Source organism: Polypterus senegalus, chromosome 17 (genome assembly GCF_016835505.1).
Source record: "Polypterus senegalus isolate Bchr_013 chromosome 17, ASM1683550v1, whole genome shotgun sequence".
In the NCBI taxonomy this organism is placed as follows: domain Eukaryota; kingdom Metazoa; phylum Chordata; class Cladistia; order Polypteriformes; family Polypteridae; genus Polypterus; species Polypterus senegalus.
In genome coordinates, this window is record NC_053170.1 from 99,679,187 (window position 1) to 99,706,137 (window position 26,951).

General features: G+C 44.4%; 1 protein-coding gene across 1 annotated transcript; it reads right to left on the minus strand.

The window, feature by feature from the left end:
• Positions 1–3,816: 3,816 nt before the first annotated feature.
• Positions 3,817–26,613, minus strand: hs3st3l (heparan sulfate (glucosamine) 3-O-sulfotransferase 3-like). The gene is made up of 2 exons (XM_039740163.1): positions 25,923–26,613; positions 3,817–4,691 (listed from the first exon to the last, which is right to left on the minus strand). Exons 1-2 carry the CDS (start codon positions 26,369–26,371, stop codon positions 4,073–4,075), a joined length of 1,068 nt encoding a protein of 355 aa, XP_039596097.1. The 5' UTR covers positions 26,372–26,613; the 3' UTR covers positions 3,817–4,072.
• Between the last annotated feature and the right edge of the window lie 338 nt (positions 26,614–26,951).

Consider the following 26,951-nt stretch of genomic DNA (forward strand, 5'->3'; position numbering starts at 1 on the left):
AAATGATAGATAGATAGATAGAATTTGGTGTAGTAGGCAGGATTAGATAGATAGATAGATAGAAATAATTTGGTATAGTAGGCAGGATTAGATAGATAGATAGATAGAAATAATTTGGTATACTAGGCAGGATTAGACAGACAGATAGATAGATAGATAGATAGATAGATAGATAGATAGATAATCGTCCCATAAGCTGCAGCATCAGCCAGGCAGTGTGCTGGTTAAGGCTTTAGACTTTAAGCCCTGAGGTTGTGGGTTCAAATCCCACTTCTGACACCACTGTGTGACCCTGAGCATTTGTATCACAAATGTTGTAAGCCCAGTACTAAAATAATAATAATACTCACCTGCGGTGGGCTGGTAGGGTTTGATTCCTGCCTTGCACCCTGTGTTGGCTGGGATTGGCTCCAGCAGACCCCCATGACCCTGTAGTTAGGATATAGCAGGTTGGATAATGGATGGATGGATAATACTCACTCATAGCAGATGACCTTTAATATGGCACGGAGGGTTATGATAGGAAACTGAAGCACCTGCAGAAATCTTAAAAACACCTGCAGACCCCCCTGCTAGCAGTGATTTGAACCCACATCTCTGAAACTTGAGGCAACAGCCTTAAATGTTGTACCATCCCAAAATAGTTGAGATGACCACGGCCAGCAGGGTTTGAGCCCAAGGAGACACCACAGGCAGACCCTCTCTAAACTCTCCTACTTCTGAAGTGGGGCTGCAGACGCTCGGATACAAGTTTACAGCTCATTATAATACTGGCAAACGATTGGTTAAGAGTGTGGGCGGGCTCAGGCTGGAGTCGTGCACGGATTAAAGCGTTAAACAAATTGATTGCTCATTAAGTGACCATTCATGATGGAGTGAAAAGGTCTTATAGATGTCACAGTAACTATTGTGTTTAGTGACAACTTTATTCAACATTTATTACCTTTTCTTTAGTCTTTACAGTCTTTATTATCCTCAAGGGGCGGTTAGATTAGCAACAGCAGTAAATAGAAAGAAAAACACCAAAAAAAAAAAAGCCAACATTCATTCACGTGGTGTCATTTGTTATTTCAGTTGTGGTGTTAGCCTGTTCAGTCGAGCACAGGGCCGCTGGGACTACACACACATCAGATGGTATGTGGGCAATGCGGATCTCTGTTTTATGGGAAGTAATTGAAATAAAATTTTTAAATGGTATAAAAAGGTCCTATGATATAAGATGAGCTCTTCAGTCACGCCATAAAACTTGAGCAGCACACATGATGTGTCTTTACTCAACACACTGATGCTGAGAGTCCACAAGACTAATAGAAGAGCGCCTCCTACTGGTTACTTCAGCACAGAATAATACCAAGTCAGATCTCCAATATCAAAGACAATTTCCTCTTTGGTATTAATAAAATATATGAAAAAGGGACGTAGAATATGTGATTTTCTTTTCTGCCTTTCAAACCAGATCTTTGCTCCTATCAATCTCCTGGAGTGGCTAACCAACTGCCATCAGGACTTTCCCATCACCTCCTCTTTCTTTCTCTTTCTACGGGCCTGTTAGTTTTTGTCCAGCTCACTGCCTGCCTACCCCAACTGACCACTGGCATTGAAAGTCTTCTCCACCTTAGAATTACATCTGGAGGTCAAATCTTTCCTCAGAAGATGTAAGGCCACCAGATGACAGCGCCACCAAGTGGTCACGGCTCTCCCTGTACACCTGAGTCCTTAGTGTTCAGCTTCTAGTGTTCTTTCTTTGTGTTTAAAGGGCTCTGCATATGACATGCTATCTATCTATCTATTTATCTATCGATCTATCTATCTAATCCCACCTACTGTAACAAATTCTATCTATCTATCTATCTATCTATCTATCTATCGTGGAAAATCAGCCCCGACTCAGACAGGCACAGTGACACAAGTCCTAAGCACACACGGTTTTTATTCTTTTCTTTTGCCTTTTCAGCACACAAATCACCATCCAATATGCTCAGTCCCCTCTCTCTCTCTTTTCTTCTCTCTTTTTCTTCCTTTTTCTCTTGCTCTCTCTGTCTGTGCTGCCTCCACTCCTCTCCCCGCAAGCTTTATCCTCCTCCTCCTGACTCAGGCTCCCTGAATGGAGTGAGGCGGCCTCTTTTACATTGTGCCCAGAAATCCTCCAGGTGCTAATCCATCCAGTTCCGGCAGAGCTCCTGGATGTGGCAGAGGTGCTGCATGGGCACCCGGAAGTATTGCAGGTGCGCGCGGATTCTCTTCCAGCAGCACCTCCTGGTGATGCAGAAGTGCTGTGGTCCACGGCTCCGCAATCGTACAGGCGCCCCCTGGCAGTGACCATGGGCCCCAATAGGGTTGAGCTTCCAAGGTCTAAGCCAGTGGTCCCATGTTCCGGGGAAGGTATTGTTGTGGCCATGTCCTCTCTTCAGGTCCTTCCATCAGAAGGGCATCCGATCGGGCAAGGCTCCCAGTCTTCTGTCACATTATCGATCTATCTATCTATCTATCTATCTATCTATCATATACTGCCTTTCACACCCATCTGTCTATCTATCTATAGTATAATTCCTTTCTTGTTGATCTGTCTATTATAGTGTCTTTGTCTTCTGTATCATATAGTGTTTTTTACATCTTGATCTATCTATAAACAGTATTTCACAGTGCCTTTGACTTGTGTCTATCTATTATATAGCATCTTTCATGTCAGTGTACCTATTATATAGTCTTTCACATTTATCTCTCACACAGACTGTCTAATATTAGTGATGAGCCAGCAATTCAAGTGAAAGTGAATTTGCTTTGCTTCACAAAAATAACTCGTGAATCTATGCCATTAAACGACCAGTTAGATCTCTGCCATTGAGTCAGGAAGGGCGGCGCTTAATACATATATAATAACTAGTTTCCCTCCTTGTATTTCCGTCTCATCCGTAGCCTTGCAGGTTGCCGATGAGGGGACTACACTTCCCATCAGGCAGCAGGAGTGCGCCGTGGCTGATGGGAAGCCGAAGAATTAGGCGGGCTGAAATTCCACTTGTTCGGAACTTCGGATTATCGCGCCGCGCACGAAGTTTGAACGCTTGCTCAACTATTCTGTATAACAAGTTCGTTGTCTCGCTGGATTTCAGATTTGTTTGTTTTTTTTTGTGGTAATACAACGTCATATTATGACAAAATGGTTCGTCTTTAATAAGACTGCATTTCCAAGGAAACCCCGGTACCCTGTTTATTTTCGTGTGGAAAACATTTCCGAGAAGTCGGCGGGTTTTTAATGGTTGTAACGGCATTGCCGAGCCCATAAGCAGCAGCGTTTCATTCTTTCTATGAGGAGCACAAAACGCCTTTTCAATCTTCTGTATAGACTCTGAACAAATATCGGCGTTACCTGCGAAGGAGACCTTGGCTCTTCTGCTGATATTTTAGCGAAGTGGCGTTTGTTTCGTAGATGGCAGGAGGAGGACGGCCGAGGACGCCGTGTTTGAGTGAGTGCAAGACATTTGTCACTTTACCGTTTCTTGCTCGTTGACATTTATTCAAATAGATGTTATGATGAGGCTGATCGAATTTTAGCGTTGTTTGAACTAAAATGGATTTTGAAGAAAGCCGATTTTGAATGATATTAATACCGAATATCGCAGTCTTTGCTGAGCTGCAGCACGCTGTGTGAGACCCCAACCCCCCAGGTCCGGCCGGCTCCAAACGCTTTCCGAGGATTTATATAGCGCCTTTCATATCAATTCATCAATCCGTCATCTTGAATTCATTTTCTTCCTTACATTAATGCCATCTTAACTTTTAAAGAAATGAATAAAAATCAAAGTGCATGATTCCCATTTTAGTGTTATTTTATTTTCTTTAAATGCGTTCTAGTTTTAGAATAAAGTAAACTTTCATTTTCTGGCTGCCCACTTAAGGTCCTAGTTCTGTGCGTGGCAGTCCATCTGTCCTTGGTGGCAGCCCTTCTGCCAGTCCATTTCCACATTTTCAGCCAGTGGCTCGGCTCGGCCTGGCCAGCCCAGCCCGTCTCTTCCGGATTTCTCCTCCGCCATGGCGGTTTTTCCTGTGATCCTCCTCCACATTCCCCACTGGGTCACTGCCAGCCAAAGTCCTGCCCAGCCATGTGGTAGAACCTCAAGTTGTGTGGGTGGTAGAACTCCTTGAGCTGCTGGATGACTTGAGGGTCAATGCTGGGGTGCGGCCGGCCTTTGGTTTTGCCCAAGCAGTGAGGTTTGCTGCTCCCCTCGGGCTTTTTCAAGCAGGGGAATCCCTTTGTCTTGTTGAAGTAGAAGTGTTTGTCCGTGATGATCCTCTGCAGGCCCAGGAAGTCCTGCACTTTTCCCAGCTCACCGGCCGGGTCGCTTATCAGCCTTTCCCCGTGCACAAAGTGGATCTGGGACAGAGGGAAGTAGGAGAGCCATTTCTCCAAGTGCTGAGCATAAAGGCCAATCCAAAGGGGGCTCCACAGAGCGTCCACCTGTCCCGTAGTCCGGTTTTTAAAGGTTAGGGTCTCAAAGCTTGGGATGTCGGGGGCCTTTGAAATGATCTGTGTGTAGTCAGAGATGGCTCTTGTGATGGGGTCTCGGACCACGATGATCAGCTTCACCTCCTTAGACATGGCGTGAATGCGAGCTGGGGTCTCGGCCGCCACAAAGTAGCGAGGGGTCTTCTCCATGACAATCTGGCCATCCAGAGCTTTGGGCATCATGCTCCTGTAAAAGAAAGAGGAGACCATCACAGCCTGGCACGATAACAGCACAAGTGAGCCCAGAGGATACCCTGTTGTTATTGGTCAATATCACAAATAACATATTCAGCCTTGCCCTGTCACTTTGTTAATGTGAGCCTTTCAGTTATGAATACTGACCGGCCAGTCGGGCACATTGTCTGTTAGTGAGCCATTGAAATCCAAAAGTGGTCAGTCTGGTACATCAAGTGGCTCTGGCGTGTACTGGTAAACAAACTAAGTCCAGTCCAGTCCAGTATACACACAGGTCATCCAATCAAATTAAACGCGCAGGTGCAAGTTGTACTCTGGCCAACCAGTTACATTAAACCAAGTGATGCGGTGCTAATGGTGGCCGGTCACTTAGGGCGCCTGACCTCTTTTTCTGATGATCTCCTGCATCTGTGATGGGCTGTCTGCTTATCCTACAATTGCTTGGTTCAGGTTAGTAAACCCAATCCATGGTGCCCTGTGTATGCCAGCTACTCAGACATTTTGTTTTAACAATTAAGATACTTGCACTTACTGGTCGGCCAGTTTAATTTTACCACCTCTGACTTGTGGAATGATGATGAGTGGACACTGATCAGCCATTTCACTACAGTGAAGCTTGCCGTCAGTACTCTAGTGTCCACCTCTCGGTCACTTGAGACTAAGACTAGCCATACCACTCAGTAAATGTGTTGATGTCCGGTCTCAGTTTCTCAGTATATTCCTCAAGCTAAAGGCAAACTGGTCAGTGTGAGTCCTTCTTTGGGGTCACTGAGAGGGCTCATTCCCATAATTCCCATCTGGGCGGCTTGCTCCTTCATCTTCAGAGGGCCTCCAAATGTGCCTCAGTAATGAAGGCTACAGCCAGATGAGCCGCTTGCATTAATCACTCCGGGTTAGTGACACGCAAGGCAAAACAAATGGACCGAGGGGCCCTCGGCCTCACCTCCAGAGCCGTGGTGGGCAGCAGATGCCTCTCATCTACATACGCCGTCCTGCGATCAGCTGAATTCTGATGAATTTTTAATAAGGCCTGACGCACACCTGCTCTCAGAGCGACAAGGGCTCAGCCACACTTCCTTCTGACCGCCCTTAATTTGGCCATTACTCTCTAGATTGGCTTTTTACTGCACCTGCTAGCCAAAACCATATGAGGCTGGACTAATTAGTGGCCGCCTTTAGTGAAATCCTCATGCGGGTGGGGTGAAGGGCGAGAGTCTGAGGGAACGAAACAAAGAAGATGAGTCGGAGAGAGGAGACAACTTCTGTGGGCAGTAGGTGCCCACCAGACCCCTCACATGAACACTGATGTGTGCATTGAATAGCTATAGAACAGAGTCTAACCTACAGAGGCCTCAGTAGAGACATACGTTTATAACTGAGAAGGATAAACACCTGATACTGAAATAACAAAAAGCACTGCTGTTGTCATGGGGGTGCTCGGCAGGCAGCAGGGGTCCCGGGGCAATAAAAAGCACAGAGAAGCAATGCTATATTGGGCAGGACAAGCAGATTCTGCATCTTTAAAAGTGGTGAGGGCTCGTCTTTTAAAGACACAGACCCTTGTAGGTCCTTGCCCACTTAGCAGTTGGCCTGTTGTAAAAGGGACAACATTGAATCAACCTTAATTTGAGTGTCACCAAGTGTGATAGCACCTCTGGCTGGGTTTGTCCTGCTCCTGTCATCACAGGAAGTTGGTGCCCATACCGAGAGACCCAACTCTTATCACAGGGCACACATATGTACAGAACACCACTCACGTATCTTGAAGTACAACCATGTCACTGAGCAGTTTTTAAAAAGTCAGCCATTATTAAATGACATTCAATGGCAGTGACCACACTAACAGCATTAGGTGCAATACAGAAAACTAACCCGAGATAGGGTTGCCTGTTCCATACCAGTTACCCACTCGTAACACCAGTTAGGGATGGCCAATTTAGTCATCCTGATGGCTATGGGGATGTGGAAGAGAAACCCAAATAGCAGACATGGGTTCTGGGGACTGGCAAAGTCCACACAGACCACAGCAGGCAAGGGACGTGAACACAGAGTGGTGGATTTTACTGAGGCACTACGACCACTTAGTCAACTACAGAAATAGAGGAAATTGACACCGACATAACAAAAAAAGGAATAAGAATCATAATAAGTAAATTAACCGACTTTGTCTTTTTGGGAATCATAATAATATTTATTGTTTATATAGTGTTCTTGCTTCTCAAAGCGCTTTACATAGTGAATGGGGAGCCACCTCAACCACCAGATGATGCGATGGCAGCCATTTTGCTGCTGTTTTCCAGTATACTCGCCACACGTTAGCTATGAGGTGTTGAAGGGCTGAGAGAGATCGTCAATAAGGAACAGGGGATGATTAGTGGGCCAGATTCCTCAGGCCAGGGTGGGCCATTCAGCCAAGGCATCGGGATGCACCCTACTGTTTACAAAAGATGCCCAGGGATCTTTTATGACCACAGAGAGTCTCATTCTTGGTTTTATGTCTCATCTGAAGGATGCTGCCGTTTCTACAGCACAGTGTTTCCATCACTACACTGGGGGCATTGGGATCTACACACAGACCGGAGGGTAAGCGCCTCCTGCTGGTCTCGCCAACACCTTTGCCAGCAGAAACCCAAGCTTTTCCTGGTTGGCCTCCCAGTACTGGCTGGGCCCAAAGATGCTTAGCTTCAAGTGGATGACCTGTTTGAAGTGCGTGTGGTACGGAGAATTAATACTTATATGATATATAATATAAACTGAGTGCTTTACAGGACTATTGGAAATTGATACATAATAAAAGGAACAATAAAAAGCAGAAAAAAATATTTAATAGGGACCATGGAGAATTAGTACTCTACCTATAACATAATACAATGAATGAATTGAATCATTTATTCATTTATTTTGTAAGCCAGCTTGGTCCATTAGAGAATTATAGCAAATTCATATATTCTATAGTATAATAATAAATAAAGTCAATGAAGTTATTTACTCTTACATAGTGTGAAATTAACAATTAAATAATACTGCTACTAATAAAAATAGTAATATAGTCGTCGTCCTGTATCTGGGCCTCCTTGCGGAGGAGTGATATCTGTGGATAATGCCCAACGCTGTGTACCTTATTTACCACAAACTGGGGATGTAACTTTACCAGCTGTAGGAGCACAAGCAGTGCCAGCATGAATTTCTTTTTTGTTATCACTTCATCAATTGATCATTCGTTTTTGTTGTACATTCAGGCAACTTTGGCATACAACATTTTTATCTTTCAATGCTAAATCAAGAATTGTGATTTTCTCACTTAACGGAAGGACTTCATGTCTTCTCTTTGGTTTAGCGGAATTGCCAGCATCACTACTTTTGTACTTTGTGTCCATATTAAGCAACATAAAAGTTACATTTATAACGATACCGCGATCCTGGGTAACATTTACACTGTGGATCCTATGGGGTGACTGGCAGGGTGGCAGGAGCGGGTGCTGGGAAGAACAGCAGTGTGTGGAGTCGTTCATACTGGAACAGGCGGGCACACGGATTTTTTTTCTTTTTAATGAATATTTCCAGACTGAGGGTAACTGAAACCGTAGTTGGAGAATTCATGGTTGAGAGGTGAACAGTGTAATTATTTTTATTTAAATTATTTATTATTTCTTAATTCTCCTTGATATCCTCCATTTATTATTATTATTTGCATTCTGACAAATTATATTTTAGGTGTAACATACATCATCACAACATAATTCTTACTAATCAAATTAGAACCATAAAACGACTGGCCATACATGCAGACAAATTCTGAAGGTGCCGAGTTTTACCGTAAACTTTCATTTCTTTTTTCAATCGTAAAGCGCCTCTTAATAGTGCTTTGTAGCAAAAAGTGCTATATAACAGAAGGAGTGACTTCATCATTTTAACTTTTAGAGCTAAATCAATCATTTCATGGTAACTTTTTGGTGGGCTTCTTCAGAAGTCTCCCGTGCTTCCACATGGCCAAATGGCTACCGTGTGAGAAATGCCAAGATGGATCTCCTGCTTTAACTCAGGCCTGTGACGTTTTATGAAAGGGCCTCAATTCCAACACAAACAGCACGGCAAGTATTTCCAACCCTGATAAAAAATGAATGAGACTCGTCACCACCCACCACGGCCTTCCTGATGTAGACACTCCATTTACTCTTTGCATCCAGCAGGGAAGTTAAAACAATCACATCTGTCTGTGGCTCGTACAGCAAATCTGTCTCCTTGTCCAAATTGCAGCTCACCGCCAGCGCTTTGCATCATAGCCGCTCGAGTCTCGAAGCTGACAGCAGGACGGTCACCTCCTGCTTGTTTGAAATCTCCACAGAGATCAATGATCTGCTCAACACGCGGTTTGGTTTTTTGGATTCGGGGCCGGCTGTAGGTTTTTTTTTGGTCTTCTTCTTGACAGTTTAATTGCAGCGGTTGGGGGCTAAAGCACAAATGCTGCACACAAATAGCCTACTGGTGCTAATATCATAAGGAATATTTAGGGACAATGCAGGCCCTGAAAAGCATAGAACAAAATGACAATTGCACTGACATCACTGCCGGCACCTAACTAGCGTGTAATTGTCAAAGGAATTTAAAATGCAAGCCTCTCAGGTGCATTTGGGCTACTTGTGCACGACATCGCTGCTCCATCATGTGCAACCCAGGGCCCACCGTTCATTCCTGGACAAGTCTTTTCTCTTACAATGGTTGTGTTATCCTAGAAGGTATTGCAGAAAACAAATTGGTTTCAATATTTCACTTGTAATTGGTGCCCGCTCTAAGGTTGGTGTCTGTTGTGCATTCTGGCTGCCCATGACCCAGATTCGGATCAAAAGGGCTCGAAACATGGATGATCAGCAGTAATCTCTTTCTCATGAAACACCCGTGCTTGAAGCTCTATACCGGGGGTGTCGAACTCCGGAGGGCTGCGGTAGCTGCAGGTTTTCATTCTCACCCTGTTCCTAATCAGTGACCAGTTTTCACTGCTAATTCATTTCTTTTCCCTTCATTTTAATAGCCCTGTTTTGAAGGATTCAGTCTTCCGAACTGATTATTTTCTTTATCAGGCGAAAGAAATGACACAGAAATGAAATGTGAAACGAGCCAACAGATGACCAGCTAAACCAGTTTCACTCCAACCAGTCTCTTAACGAGAAGCTGATTCTTGCAGTTAATTAAACTTGTTATTTAATTCCATGGCTTCTTGCTGCTCTCATTCTGCTACAGCTGACATTTCCAAAACTGTTGATTTTTCAGTTTTTTCTAAGAACACCATCAAAATGTTTTGGTGACTTTGAGAGATGAACCTTACCGAGACCTTCAACTTTCTTTATTTTCAGATATTGTGTGATGGGCACAGGTGAGCTGGTCATGTGGCTGCTTGTTTTGTGTCTCATTATTGTTTGGCTGCAAAATAAGAAAAAAAGAAACGACTAAGGGGCCTGAGTCAAGTTAATTCAAAACTAAGCAGCAAAAACACGTCACTAATAAAGAAGATGGTTAGAATGAAAACCTGCAGTTAGTTACTGCGGCCCTCCAGGACTGCGGTTTGACACCCGTGCTCTATACAATTCAATCAAATTTTGTGCCGCACATGACATGGAAGTCGCATGGCTTTGTAACAGGTGTTCTGTTTTCTATTTTGACCCCGTTATCAGTATAATGATTATTGCGCACTTCATTTCATGGTCTGTCTTCATCATTGGATAAGCATGTTTGTGCAGGAGCGCCAGGAGACACTAGGGGGAGCCCTAGAAAGACAGATGCTTCTTTGTAGCATTCCAGGACCCTGAAAGTCTTTACCTGGGACACCCAGAAGCAGTTTGCTAATGGCGCTTAAACTTCTTTTGCCCATGTGGCCCTTGAGCTTGTAGTGTGGGGAAAAAACGAGCATTTGGCCAGGGTGCAAGCGGTGAGAAGCCAGGATGTGGAGAAGTGGATGGTGAGATTTAAAGGAAGGTCTGCTTGTGAGTGTTTTGTTCAGTGTTTGTGGATGCCTGTGCACCTCGTCAAGAGATGGCATGCAATTTGTAGCCCATTTTGTTGTCCTTTTTGCTCTGTTTAACGGCTCCAATAATAAAACCCGTCTTGATTTTATGCATCCTTGCGCATTCTTTGAGTTTGTGTGGATGGTTCTTGAGCACCCCTTACAGACCACAACAATGCAACACAGATATACGGTAGTATAATGTGCTCTGGAAGGCACTATATGAAATAGACTGATAGCCTCAGACTTAATGAAGATCTTGTCTGCACTGGTTTGTGCGCCTAACAAACTGTCATGAGGAGTGGCATTTCTGCTTTCTTTGCCAATGATGGATCACCGGGCCCACAATAAGGAGAGATGTTGAAGAAGACCAGCTGCGGCGCCCCTTTGTTGCTTGTGTGTGTGTCTTCATCTTAATAAGAAAGGAATAATTGACTTCTCTGGCTCTATTTGCTCTGCCCCTGCCGCTGAGCAGGGGGCTGCCGTCACAATCAGTGGTACGTAGCAGTGGTGTCCGGCGTCCCGAGTGGTGGAATCAAACCACTGTTTGGGAATCTCGGAGGAGTAGAGCATCAATTACTATCAATATTTGTCATCCCAGTGATGCCATTCAGGGAGGGAGAGATGAAGATTTCTGTAAAGCCCCTGCTGATTCCTTCACCCCGGCCCACACTTAACCTAAACACTTCCCTGTTTACTCTGATCCATTAGGCTACCAGAAAGTCTATTAGAGAAGTCCATCAATAATTCAAGGCTGGCCTGCTAATCCCTGGGAAGTCACGTGTCTCTTTCTTTATTTAGGGATGGCTGGTCTTTACAGTATGTGATACGTCCACATGGCACCAAACACTGGCTCAGCATGCACTGGCAAACCACCAACAGGAAAGCGTAGGGCACTCCCACATTACATGGCGCAGGGAATGGCAAGTTTAATCATAAAACGGGCAATGCCTTGTAGTTTTCCCCTTTCCATATGCGTATGTCACATCCTGTTTCAAATAATAAAAAACGCAGTGCCATGGAGAACCAGAATGATGACAAAAATGTTAGGTGCAAGGGGGCACCACCATAATTATTTTATTCTATCCTTATACTGTGGAAGGAGTACCAGCATGGCCAAGATAGGTGGCATATTGTGAGGCACTACAGGACGCTGCTAAAATTCATGTCCTCTTCCAATAACAATATGGGCACAATACGTATTCTGATATGTCGGGCATTATAGGGAGCCACGAGAAGGAATGTATTCGATATTAAAAGGTGTATTAAAACTGTCCAATATAGTAAGAGTAGCCCAATGACCTTTGCCTAAGTGATGCATTATTAGACACTAGGGGGCACCACTAAAATATATTTACTCTTCCAGTGTTAGTAAACGTATCAGTATGGCCAAAATCGGTGATATACTGTTAGGCACTAGGGGGAGCCACTGCAATTCATGCATTTATGATTTCAGAGTCTTTAAGAGTATCAGCGTGACCCACAATGAATATTAAATTGTTAGGCACAAGGGGGCACCACTGCAATTCAAGTATTCTTCCTACATCAGCAAGCGTATCAGTATGGCTACAATCAGTGACATATTGTTAGTCACTAGGGGGAGTCTCTACAATTCAGTATCAATAAAAGAGTATTAATCTGGCCACAGCAGGTGATATGAGGTCAGTAGGGGGTGCCACTAGAATTCATTTACTCAGTAAGGATTAGTAATCTGGCCACAGCCCATGATATATTGTAAAGCACTAATGGATGCCACTAAAATGAATTTATACTACAAATATGTTAGGAGTATCACTATGGCTATTGACACAGTAACTGATATGTTATTAGACACTAGGGGGCGCTGCTAGAATGTATTTACTCTTCCAAGGTGAGTTAAGAATGTCCCTGTGGTCACAATCTGTAATATATTGCTAGGCACTAGGGGGAGCCACAGCAAGACCAAAAGCATCTTTTTATAAAGCAACTATTCATTTATTCAAAAAATATCAGTAAGAGTGTCACAATTAATACGATATTGTTAGGCACAAGGGGGCACCACTATAGTTCATCTATTCAACCAGTATTATTAAGAGCATCAGTATTGGCCACGATATGCGTTATATTTTGCAGCATTAACGGGCAGCACTACCCTTCATATACTGAAGCACTGCCTAAGCGAGTGCCAGTCAGGTCAGTCAGTCTACATGTTGTCTTACTGTGCATCAGGCAGCATCACTACAACTTGTTTATACGACCAGTACGTACCAGTATGGTGGGCAAAGGTCAGAAACGCAAAGTATAAAAAACAAGAATATAGTGAAAAGTCAAGCAAAATCACCCCTTTTATTGGCTAACTAACAAGATTACAATATGCAAACTTTCGAGGCAACTCAGGCCCCTTCTTCATTAAAAAACAAGAAAAAATAGAAAGGAAAAGAAAGGCAAGCGGATTCCAGAAGCAGGGGAAGTGGCACAAGGCTGTCCAAAGCTGACCTCATGAGGGGGTCCTGAGCGTCAAAGCCTTTAAGGCCTCATCTGATTGGCTTAAACACAATCCAAGTGTTTAAGAAAGTCAAAAGAGGTGGGATGGCGCCCTGCGCAGTGGTCGGGCTGGCAGCTTCCCCCGGATGAGATGAGGATATGCGCACATACCGCACCCGCTGATGACGCACACTAAGAAGCACGAGGGTCTGATGCGGCTAACATGGCAGAGGTAAAGCACAAAAAAGAATTTGACTTCTCAGTCGGCATCATCTCATGGGCCCTTACACAAATCTTACTATTCTGAAAGATGACAGCGGGCAGGACTTCCTCTGGCATCCCCCACATAATCAGATGACCCCCTCCTGCTGGTCATGCTGTGGGGGGATTCGGGCAGGATGATGATAATGCGGACCTCAGCTGGTGATGAGGCAGCAGATGGAATTTACACACAAAACAAAAAAACCCGCTGGAGATCCATCAGAGTGGCAGTGCGTACAAGCAGATGGGCAGCAATTACAGCAGCCAGCCAACCAGCCGCTCCTCACGCCCGTCAGCCACACCTAACCCCTCTTTTTTTTTTGTCCCTAAAGGGAGAGGTTTAAATGCAAACATTGGATTTGCAGTTGGAATCAGACATATGATGGACAGTCGCTCCGAGGTGGCAAGGAGGCATGCGTTGAGCCACGCCGCCCCTTTTCCTTCCTGAGGTGCCCATGTTGCACATTTTTATTCTTGTCATGTTTGGCTGAGCGTCATCTGCAATGGCCTGGCGTCATTGTTTAGGTGGGTCACTGGCTGCTTGCTCTGGTGCTGGCACAGTCAGTGCCCACTGGATGGAGACCTGCTTCCTCAGGAAACTGGCCTCCTTTAAATTGTATGGCTTGCTTGGACTTCTTGTGCAGAAGAGTGGTGGTACCTGCTTCTGTGTAAAGGCTTGATGTCTGAGTGGACTGCAGCTTTTCTGCTAGCGTGGCACAGGATTAGTAGCGGGGTGCAGTATCACAGAGTGCCTAGTGATGGTGCCCTTCTGCCTAAAAAGTTTATTTTGCATTTCTCTTTGTAGGTATGGTATTCACACCATGCCCTCTTGCGCTCTGGTTAAGTGCCCACTGATGCCCACTCTCTCATTTGCTGTCTTAATGGGCAGGTGCTTTATAGGCAGCATGAGACATTCAGCATTTATTGTCTGGGAGGCCTCATGCCTCTGCATCCAGGTATGGCATGGGCATCTAGTCCACTGGCAGTGTTATCTAGTGCTCACTAAGTTTGTGCCCTTCTGTATAGGAGAGGCTTCTCTAATTTGCCCTGAATTTCTTCTTCAGTCTGTAGACTTGCTGCCATTGTAGACTGGCATTTTCATCCTAAATTTGAAGTCTTGTCTGATTCCCCTCACTACTTTTTGAAAGCTTGGCATTTCCCATCATAGGCATGGCACTGACACAATTTCCAGTTTTACTCTTGCTTCACGCCCACTGACACCCACTGTCTCTCTAAACATTTACCCTGTGTGTAGGCTGGCATCTTGGAAACAACAGGACAAGGAAATTCGGTCTGAAGTGCAATTCCATTTTGATGCCCATTGTTAAAGAATTCCTGCCTAGATGGGCTGGCATTTGTGTAGAGGTGGCCTTTCCATTTAATCCAGCTTCAGCATCAGTTGTGCCCACTGTGAATCGACTGGCATTTTTAAGAGTGGCCCATGAATTCTGCTTAGAGTGGGATACTTTATTATATGTGGATTAAGACACAGCAATGCGATATCAGCACATGCGCCCAACCTAGTAAGGGTATCTGGTTGCTGGTTGGAATTATTTATGCACCTTTCAGAATTTCAGAACTGGCATCCATCTCTAGATGTGCTGCTGTCCAGGATGCCCCCCTCACACAGTTAAGCCCTCAATGTTGGAGGTTTGCTTTCATTTTTGAGTCCTCCAGGGCCCCTGCTAGAAGTTGCCACTGCGGCTATTGATTTTTCTGCAGCTCGTTACATTGTTAGTTTAGCCGATACAAAGAAGCCAGTGTGCGTGAAGGGGGGTGTGCGTGTGTGTGGGGGGGGGGTCCCTCTTCAATTGGGACTGCCATTAAGGAGGCAGCCAGATGTAACAGCGCCCTGTCCACTCCTGGCACTCATTCATCAACGGGATCCCCAAACTCCCGCTGGCCCTTTCAGGATGGGCGAATTAGAGCCACCGTCTGGGTCTTATGCTGATTTTTGGACTTATCAGGTGCAGAACTAATGAGGCAGGCAAATGTGGCACACCTGTCGTCAGAGCCGCTCCCTAGTGTACCACTGGACTGCCCTCCATCTTAAATGAGTTCTTTGAAAATTCAAGTCCTCGTGTCTTTCTGCTGGTATTTACTGGAAATCTGTCAAGACCCCATTGGACCCCCTGTTTCCAGTTTGAATCTAAATAATGAACTCCTTGTGTTGTTACTTTTTGTTCTTTTGTGTGTTTGAACTGTGATGGGGAGCAGGGCAGGTTTTGATCCCAGCTCGCCGGCCCTGTGAGGCTAACCCCCGTTCCACCGTTCAGGGGTTTCACGGCTCTCAATTTCAATATTTCCTACGGGCCACTGCCCCAAACTGAATCCAGGTTCAAATTTTGAATGCCCCCTCACATCCCCACCCCCTTCATCTTGGTCCCTGTTCAGGGTTTTCTGGGTTTTTTGGCCGTTGACTGCTCAATGACCGGGGGTACAGAATTAGGACACTCGGGCCCACGTGTGCATCTAGACAGGCGTCTAATGGATTTCTTTAAAAAACAGAAAGTACTTAAAAGTGAAACCTGAGCCCGTCCCGCGGCGGCCGCCGCCGAGCACACGATGGAGCCCCCTGCTAATTGAAACTGAATCCGCGCTGACCACGGCGCAGCCCTTTCTAATGCCTATATCAAATCAAGGTCAAACTGAGGGGCAATCGATCGGGGGCACCGTAGAGGCGCAGTGCGGGGCTGAGGCCACTATTGGCTTTCAGAACTAAGCAGATTTTATCTCCTCTACGCCATACTTTTGTTGTCACACACTCTGCCCAATTTCGTCTTAGGCAAACACTTGAGCATTGGGGCAGGTGGGGTCAACAGGACCAGTGGGTCTAAAGGGACAGGGCAGCCAAACTAACTGAGAGACATCATTAACGCGCCTGGGTCGAAGGTCAAGTGGCGAGGCTCACAATAATGCCGGTCTGCTAGGGCGAAGGGCGTGAACTGGGCCGAGGCGATTGCGGAGGTGTGACGTCTGTGTGACATTTAGGGGCTGATGCCAGAGTGGCATACGCGCAGTGAGGGTGACACTGACTTATACGTGATGAAGGACATTCATGGAGTCAATTACTGAATTCTGAGTATCAATTAAAAAACAAAAGCAAAATAAAACGGTGCCCCTCATGGTAATGTGAAGCGCTCCCTAAACGAGTGCCAGTTAGGTCAGCATGCCTTGCCAGCACAATTCAATTGTGTAACTAATGCCAGTAAGAAGGCCAGTTGGGTCACAGTGCGCACTAGGCAGCATCACTAAAACTTATTTATACATCCCACAGTTTTCTTTGGCTGCTATAAGTGTGACTTGCACCTCAGGACCCGATGGCTTCATTCAGGGTGAAGCCACAGAGAGCCACAACCCAGATGGGATACTGGACTGCTCCCCGGGCACAGGCTCACCCATGCCAAGACAAAGTTAGTGTCACCAGTCTATCTAGTGTCATGTCTTTGAAATTAAATAACTGGGATTTGATCCGAGAGACCTCAGGTGCCAACTCTGGATGGAACGTTGGCCCATTGCAAAGCCCACTCACTGGTACCTGCAAATGTACCCCCTTTCATACTGGGCAAATATCGTAAAGTGCAGTAAAGCACTGTATAAAATCATAAAAGTTCAATCTCCACGGCAAACTCGCTGTGCCTCCCAGTGTAATGCACAACACACAATGGACACTTGACACGCCAGTGCTGAGAGAAATTCAAAATTATTTTAGCAAACTGTAACATGAAGCACCTTTGGGTGACATTCCGTGCAGAAAGGCGCTATATAAAGCACAAGCGATCCTCAACATACACAGAGTCCCTTCTCTGCATTGGACTGTCACCCCAACCAGTGACCACCAGATGGCTGGATAACATACTCTGAGATGCCAGTTTATTAGGGACACCCCCACCTACACGTCAGTTCTCCATTGCAACACATCACGTGACATTACGGTGTGCTAAGCGTCAGGCAGACCAGCATTTCCAGCATCAGTTGGTGGTCAACTGGGCACTGGGATGGGAAAAATGAGTGATTTTTAAGGATGGAATGATAGCTTCTGCTGGGCTAGGCTGTCATCTGCGGCTTTTTACACACAGATGGTTCAAAGGGTTTACCCAGAATGGCACAAAAAGCAAAGAAAAAGGAACCACTGGCGGGCAATCCTGTAGACAAAACAGCCTGTGGATCAGTTGGTCACAAGAGGATGGGGAGAAATGAGCACACAAACAGACGGGCAAACCGGGCCAAATACATCCAAATTCGACCTACTCGTGCAGAATATGCCACTTAACAGACCTTGTCTGAAATGGGCTACAATGGCACAAGGCCATGTCAGGAACCAAAACATCAAAATGGTACCATTGTGGAGTAGGAACATGTCAGTCAGGTAGACAAATCCACCACTTTCAATTTGCATCAGGCTGACGGAAGGATAAGAGTCTGGAGCAAACATGAGCCCAAGGAGCCATCCTGTACAGGCTGGTGATAACCATGTGATGGTGTGGACCCTCTGATACGTACTGGGGAAGGTAATTACTGGCAAAGTGTACCCTAGCATCGTTGCTGGCCAAGTTCATTCCTTCATGCCTTCAGTTTATCTACACCAGAATGGACATTTCCAGCATGGCAGTGCAACAAAAGATTCTGGGAAGAAGACAACGGTTCACAGCTTCAGTGGCCTGCCCAGTCTTCCATTACGACCCACCAGGAATCATAGGGCGGATGGCAGTCACTTGACTGTGCAACCATCCAACAACTCGTCCACACGATGAACAACGCATCTGACATCTGGTAAGATCAACCGGGCAGATGACTTCACGCTGTTTGGAAGGCCAAAATAACTGTAGTGGTGGGCCAGAGAGACTGGCATCTCAATATGAGGATAATACAGCACATCCATCTGTCCATACATCCATTTTCTAAACATACTTTATCCTGAACGAGATTGCAGGGAAGCTGGAGCCTATCCAGGGCAACATCCATCTGTTTTCATAAGCTGCTTGTCCAGGGTCATTGGTGGAAAGAATCGAATCGAATCGCCACCCTGACCCAACATGCTTTAAGAAAATTTGACAACGTGAAGTAATGTGGTTTCCTTATATTGTAGTTAGTCCGTCAGTCAGTCACTTAGTCGCTTACCTACCCGCCATATCCTAACTACAGGGTCACAGGGGGTCTGCTGGAGCCAATCCCAGCCAACACAGGGCGCAAGGCAGGAACAAATCCCGGGCAGGGCACCAGCCCACCGCAGTGTCCTTATAGTATAGTATAGTATAGTATAGTATAGTATAGTATATTATTATATTATAGTAGATGATATCATATTATATAACAAAACAGTATTTTATAATATTTGAGAATATAATAATAATAATAATAATACAACAAACTCAACAGCCTTAAACAGCCACTTTTTGACTGTAAAATAGAGTAGGCCAGTTCAGTACTGGGCAAATAATACTTATGAGGGTAAGTGTTTCATAGATAATATTATATAACACAACAAACCAGGTTATTAAGGTTTGAGGTGGCCATCCCTGACCTGGAAATGGTTTATGCAGGATTGAGAATGTTAAGTTATATTATATTATATTATATTATATTATATTGCAGTGGTCTCACATTGGAAAGCTCCCATGTTGGATACAGAAGTCAGCCATTTCAAGGTAAGGACCTTCTTCAGAGCTGTTTCTGGTGCTGGAGAGAGACTCTGTACACAAGGCAATGGTGACCATGTTATATTATTATACAGTATTTTATCGTATCGTAACAAAACATATTTATATACCATTGGATGATATTTAGAATGTCAAGTCATTTTATATTATAGCATACTCTACTACCTTGAATTGGATTATGGGTCCAGTGCTTCATAGAGATTCTTTATGAGGTGCACTACATGTGCAGCTAATGTATAACATAAAATAAAATGTTTCAGTACACGTTAAGCTGGTTCAGTACTGGACAGATCATTCTTATGAGGGTGATCATTTCACAGACAATGTAATCTCTTATATATAATACCAAAGTGACTTGGGCAGTGGATGGATGGTGAGTGGGCCCCTTTCACCACCAGCGACCTCTTCCTCAGTGGCACCTTTGGTGTTTTTATCTCCCTATCACCTCACCAGGCTCTGCCTCTTTGGGGTTTTTCATCTTTTTCCAGTTTTCGTTTTCTTTAAGACTGGCACAGGTAAAGCTCTCAGCGGTGCCTGTTAAATCTGCCTTTCTCGTTTTTTTACCGCCAGTCTTCGTAAGATACGGATTGATGTGAACAGAAAGCACAAAATTAGCAAACTCACTGCAGAGACCTTTGGTGTTCCCAGTGAATCCTTTAAAACCCAGTTTCTGTAGTTTCATCGTCTCTTTTCACCTTCCCTCTACCCACTCATTCAGTTCAGGGTTGTGAGGTTCCCAGGCCTTTCCTGGTAGCCTTGGGGTAGAGAGCTCACTCACACAAACACACACACACACATTTAGGATTTACTAACAGAGATATTGGAAAAGGAGTAGTCACTCTGATTAGAAATAAGCGGGTATAGAAAAGAGAAGCAGAGCGGAGAAGACAGTTCTGTCTCTAAAGTACTGTAAAGTATCATATAAAAGCACAGACTTCAGTCCCCATCACAGACCCTGAGCAGGATGTACCTGTGCTGACAGGAATGCTGAATCAGTGATGGTGACTATTTGAAGATGCTGTATAACAGTAGAAGGTCCCATCACAGCCATGAGCACAAATAACATGACAGAATTGTAAAGTAAAGAGTACTTTGGAAAGAGTTTGTTAGGGAAAGACACTAAATAATCTGATCTGTTATAGTATGATCTGTTTGGAGACCCACAGAAGCAGCTGCACTGTAACAGTGTAGCAACTTGAAAGATTATCTCCTGTGGAAAGGCGCTCTATAAAAACAAAAGGTCCAGTCCTCATCTGAGACATTTTGTGTATCCAAGTCTGTCACCTGACACACCAGTGCTAACATTCATTCATTCATCCAGCCAGCCATCTCCACAAAATGAAGAAAGCAATTGGACTATACTGCTGCGGTAACATGCCTTGGGACGGCGTTCACTATTGAAAAGGCACTAAAGTGTGTGTGTTACAGGATTAATGAATCACCTGAAGTGAAAACACTGTCACCCCAGGTCTAAATGTGAAAATCATTGAGTTAGGGAAGGTGACAAGAAGGTTTGAGCAGTCAGTCTTCTGTGGCAAAGTCCCCATACTTTAAAGAATGGAGACGTCCAGCCGGAGGCTGATGTTGCTTGATGGTAAATAAGGACAGTGTTATCCGGCCGCTGGCTAAGAATCAAATGAAATTCTGGGAGAGATTATCAGGGTCTTGATAACTGGAATGACCTTACAGATTCCTGTTGTTTCTCCTGTGCCATTTCTTCCACAAGACTGCCCTGTCCCATAAAGAGTTCTGAACAAATCAAGTGTTGGACACATTTCAGTAATCTAGGCAATAATAGCCCAAAATGAAGTGGTCTCATCACATTTGTACCATAGCTGCCTTGGGATGAACCCTGGGCTCCAGTGGTGGTGGTCTGCCACCTGATTAGCGCTGTCAAGTCCAAAATGTCCTACTAAACTAGCGTGGGGCAGCTTTTGGGAAGCAGCTAATGCTGGCACAGTGTCCTGTGAAGGACATGGGACCTCTGCAAGAGACATTATGAACCGAAAGGGGGTCAGAGTCACCGTGGAGTTTATAGATCCCCCTCGACCGCATCATGATTGGCGAAAAGTGACTGGAGGTAGTAAACCAGCTAAGAGCCGCATGGCGGAAAGAAGTCGCTCACTCTCTGGTCACGTGTCGACGTGGTTGGCCAGCGTGAGCGAGGGCGTGCACGTCTGTGCGCGCGCGCCGGACCGGTGTCCTGTCCAGGAATGGGTTCAGCCGGAAAAGACTTCAGATCCAGGCGTAAGAACAAAGAAGCGATTCATGTTGAGCGATAAAGATCAAATGTACCTTTGTTTCATAATAAAACCTTTAACGAGAAAAAGTAAGTCTGACAACCGAACTTCTTAACATTCTGCACACCTCAAGACCACTTTTTTTCATCCACTGATCACTCTTAATCCAGTTTAAGGAACGCGTCCAGTACTTGGCACACTCGCCCGCGCAGAAGAAAGTAGAGGTGCCAGTTATCCGAACCCGCACGTGAATGAGAGAGAAATGCGCGTGCACACAAGAAGAACATGAAGATGGTGAACGGACCGGGACTGAAACCGGGAGAATGGAGGTGTGAGACAAGGATACGTGTTTTAAAAAAATCTTCACTTGGATAATTTTATGCAAATATTTCTTTTGTCCTTTTATGTATATGAATGCGTGCGCGTTTTGTCTGAAAAGCGCTTCTTTTCATTTTCAAAGCTTCTGTCTGCAGGTGCTGTGCTTTTCAAGATACGAACCCGACTGTAAATCTCCTTCTCGCTTCTGTACCTTTCTATATTACCTTTCCGCCTTTATAATACAAACATAACTTAAAGGACTCATCCAGCCGCCCGTCCATTTTCCGGATCCGCTCAATTCAGTTCAGGGTCACTGCGTGAATAATCAGTAATTGTACAGATCCGTGCCTGCCTTTTCATATAACTTAGCGCATCGGGGGGACACAAAAGAATTGGTCTTCCACGGAACAGAATATAAAATGTAATATTTCTCTGTCTATCTCGTATTCTAAAAGCATAAATGATAAATGAAGCGAAACAAAAGTGCAAATGGCTTTATAAAGGCAGCGGCCGAAACTTTTCCAGGTCATCTCATTAATCTTGGCCCCATAAACATCAGGGCTTTCCCGGAGAAATTATCCAAACGTATTGACAGCGCATAATGCGCCATTTAAATGAGGGCTTGACAAACCGAGCCGAAGAAGAATCGGCCATCAGGCAGGCGGCTTCTCCTCAGCAGCCATACATCACGGCGGAGAGAGAAAGCAAGCAAGCAAAAAAAAAAAAAAACAAAGAAAGAAAGTGCGCCGCTGTCCTTGTGAGCTTTGCCGAGGAGACCGCTTCCTGAAGAGCGGCTTCGAAAACGCAGAAGAAGAAGGTTAATGACTTGCCTTCTGGAAAATGCCAGGATAAGAACGCGTGACCATTGAGGAAAAAATATACGAAAGGCGCTATATAATAGATAGAGGCTGTGGGTTCAATTACCGCTGCTGACACCACTGTGTGATCCTGGACAACTCACTTCATTCGTCTGTGCTCCAACGGGAAAAACATGACATGTAGCCAGTTGTATCTTAGTCGTTGCAAGTCTCCGTGCAGAAAGGCATCAGTCGAATATATGTAACACTTGATAAAAAGAACTATTAGTTAGACAGAAGTGAAAGGCACTACATGAGTGATAGATAGATAGATAGATAAAGCTGCTTCTGGCTTTTGACCCGTGATTGCTGGGATAGGCTCTTGATATGGTAGGGAAGATGGATATATAAAAAAGCTACATTAGAGATGGATAGCTATGAACGGCACAATATGATAAATAATAAAGGCACTATGTTAGCCACACAGAAAGCCACTCTGCACCTGGATAGATAGCTTTGAAAGGCGCTATGATGTAATAGATGTGAAAGACACCATATAAATGATATATACATATATATACATATATATATATATATATATATATATTAAAATCGCTATATTAGGCAGACAGACCGATAGATAGATGTGAAAGGCATTATATAAAAGACTTGGCAGCTATGAAAAGCAATATAGTAGGTAGACAGAAGGAAAGATGTGAAAGGTATAGTTAGATTTGAAAGGTTCTATGTAAGGTGAATAGATGTGAAAGGTGTTGTATAGATTGATGTAAAAGGTCCTATATTAGTTACTGACAGATGTGAAAGGCACTATATAAATTATAGATAGATTTGAAAGGTACTATATTGAATGAAAGACTGAGATGTGAAAGGCAGCATATAAATGATAAATAATTTTGAAAGGCGCTATATATTAGATGGATGCAATAATATAAAATATATAAATGGTAGATATGAAAGTTATTATTAGGCAGACAAACGGACGCAAAAATAGGAAAGACGGGGCGGCAGTCCATAATGGTAAATGGCCTGTATTTGATATAGCGCCTAACTAGAGTTCAAGAACCTCCCTAGGCGCTTTACAACACAACAGTCATTCACCCAATAATATGTCAAAGGACGCAGGTGCACACGACGAGATTGACACATGTTCTGAAATGTCTGTCCACTCATCCGTTTTCCAAACGGCCCCACCCGGGTCATAGTCTTGGGCCAGAGCCCCTCATCTAGTATCACAGTAACTAAGTCAGGACACACTCAAAAGTGGGCGTTAAAATTAGTTTCAAAATTCAGATAAAGTGCAGTTTAAAAAACTTCTTGTAATTAATGTGGAGGAACTGAAGTCAAGCAAGATCTGCCGTGCCTTCCCGTGACGCGCGTATCGCCTTCATAGTAAGTTTGTGGGCATTAAAACTACAGAACAGCCGTGGCTTCAGATGGCGAGATGCCCATACACCTCTGCATGGCCGAGGTCCCTTTTCCACACTTCCGGTATGGACGGCCTAAACGTTTCATTTCGGTGAAGTGTACCGTCTTATGTTTTTGACGCCATCACGTCCCAGCACCGGGCTGCTTTCGTGTTCATCTCATGGCCAATCAAGTCTTCGAAGTCCACGTGTGACATGTACACGCATTGACTGGACAGGCGCCTTCGTCTAAGGACGACGTCTGACTCGGGGAGGTGTTTTGTTTTGCTCCTGACTCTGAAAAAGGGGAACAAACTGACCGTATAGCCAGAACTCAAATTGAGGCGTCAAAACTTTACAAGGCTCCGGGTATTCGATCGGAAAGAACTTCTGAGTTCACTATGTAGATATATACTAGTATATACTATGTAGTGTATCTAGTATAGAAGTACTATATCTATTATATATATCTATACATCATTATATTTATTGTATATTTATATATATATATATAAATCTGGTTGTTCTATTGTTAATCCTATAATGTATATATAATTTAATTAGAAAACCTTTTTCTGATAAGAGTGAAGGTTGTTCTGCACTTTAGTGCTTAAATTTTGCTTAACAATGTAGGTTGATTTTGTATTTAGTTTAATTTCATTTATTGGAATCTGTCATAGTATTAATTAATGATAGTAGTCTACGTAAATATGGTATATCTTTGTTGTTGTTGATTAATCTGTGGAAAGCACCTTGAGTTGCATGTAAATGTATGATAAAGTGCTATATAAATAAAATGTTATTATTATTTTATTATTGTGCTGTCTTCGTATTCCAAATGAAACATATCTATTATGTAGTGCCTTTCACATTATCTGTCTACTATCTCTTATGTAATGCGTGTTACGATATTAGTAATTTATATAATACCGGGCACATTATATATCAATTTATGTATCACAGAATGCCTTTCACGTTATCTAGCTATTATATAGTGCCTTTCATATCTATGTATCTATTACATAGCATATTTCACATTATGTAATATGTACAGTGTCTGTCACATTATTAGTACCTTTCACGTTATCTATTCATCTTTCATACAGCGCTTTTCTCATTATCGAACTATTCATTATACAGCGCCTTTCATTTCTGTTATACAGTGCGTTTCCATTACATCGTGCCTTTCACGTTATCTCACTATTTATATAGTGTATTTCCCATTATCTATTATACAGTCCCTTTTTTGCTATCCGTATTGTACTGTATAGTGCCTTTCACATGTGTATCCGTGTTATAGTGCCTCTCACACACACAGTGCCTTTTACGTTATATCTGTCTATTATGTTGTGCCTTTCACGTTGTATTTCTATTTATTCATCCATTATATAATGTTATTCAGGGTGTCTGTTTATTATACTATCATTTCTATCAAAATACAATAGAGCACATTTCCTATACTCCCATTTATCAATCTTTCTACAATATGGTTCCCTTTAAATATATTACTAGTAAAGCGCCTGTGCCCATCTAGCAATCAGTCTCTCTCTCTAATATAGCGCCTTTCCTATCTAGCAAACTCTCTGTAATATAGCGCCTTTCCTACCCGTCTCTGCATGTAACTAACTATACCTGCCAGGTGTGTCTCCATATCTGCAAGTCACGGTGTATCAAACAAGTCGTGGCCGCGACCATTGTGGGGTGGCGGGGAGCCGCTGGCGAGGCGGGTGTCTGTGCCGGACGGACGCCTTTTTCAAAGCATTCGAACGTTAAAACTGCTCAGCGATATTCGAGTGCAACGCTAACGTGATGTATGAATCCAAAGACCAGTAAAGCTATAGATTTACGGTTTCTAAATGGTCCGCGTGCTTCTTTTAATAAGGCCCCTTAAGGGGCAGGCAACCAAAATGCTATACTCAACAACCTTTTTTTTTCTTTTTTTTTTTTTGTTACACGGAACTTAACTCCCAAACTCTGATAATAAAACGAAACCGTGAGCGTGCCTGTCTGCAGTCCGATACTTTCCGTTTTGGTTTGCACAACCCCCCCTCAAATCCCTTACCTGTACCAGTCCAGCCCCCTGGCGTAATGTCTGTCGAAGAAGTGCGGCTCTGAGCCCAGCGCTCGGATGTCGGGGTGCAGCCTGAGAAACTCCAGCAGTGCCCGGGTGCCTCCTTTCTTGACTCCGATAATGAGGGCCTGGGGGAGCCGTCGCACTGCGGTCCAGTCCTTCGCGGGTTCCTCCGACTCCCACCCTGACTCACCTGCACTTCTTGGCCCGCTCACACCTACAGGGCTTGCGGTGCCGTTAGAAACTCCGCTCTTTGTCAAAGTCAAGGGCTGAGAAGCAGAGTTATGGGATGCACTCCAGGGGTCCGAGTGGCAGCGACTGAGAAGCAGGTATACAAGGAAGGTGCAAAGGGAGAGCATGACCAAGAGTTTCAGGAAAATTCCGACGGGATCCGCAGGGTTCTGTTTGGGATGGTTGGCCATGCCACTAAGGTAAAGCATGTGGAAGCCATTCTAATAAAAGTGCCACCTGGTTCCTGTTCTTGTGCCAATGCATGATCGGCACGCTTTTGTATGGACCAGCGGCGAAAGATCCGCTCCGCCAGTCTTCCAAACTGGGCACGACCTTTTGTAACTGACGATAAGCCAGCTGGCCTCTCCGTTCATCCCGCCCTGCTTACTTTACCGCAGCCTCGTGTTCCTCATTTTGTGCATCAATCCGGAGTACCAGGCTGGATGGCTACCGCCGCCAACACTCCTGCTGCCATTCATTCACTAAAATCAGCGCTTCGTTTTCTAACGCCCCATTGGATGGCTCGGTGAGAAGGCGTGTTCAAGCTCCGTGGAAGGGGCGGGGCAGCCACACGAAGTTACGTCTGGGAGTTGAACTCAAGTTCGGAGAAGATTCAGTAAGCGGCGAGCGCACGTGAACTGGGGCTGTAAGACAGGCTGACACTTCGGGCTAAAGCCGCATGACGCCATCGATAATATTGTACAGAAGTACAGAATTGTCAACTAATCATTCCTAGCCAATCCTTTCATTCACATTTCGTGCTGCTTAGTCAGATATCGACACCAAGCT

Excerpts from the sequence above, each read along its gene's own strand:
- hs3st3l (XM_039740163.1), bottom strand. The coding sequence starts at position 26,371 with ATGCTTTACCTTAGTGGCATGGCCAACCATCCCAAACAGAACCCTGCG. Across the intron at positions 4,692-25,922 it reads AGGGGGCTGGACTGGTACAG|GAGCATGATGCCCAAAGCTC; the intron begins GTAAGGGATTTG and ends TTTCTTTTACAG.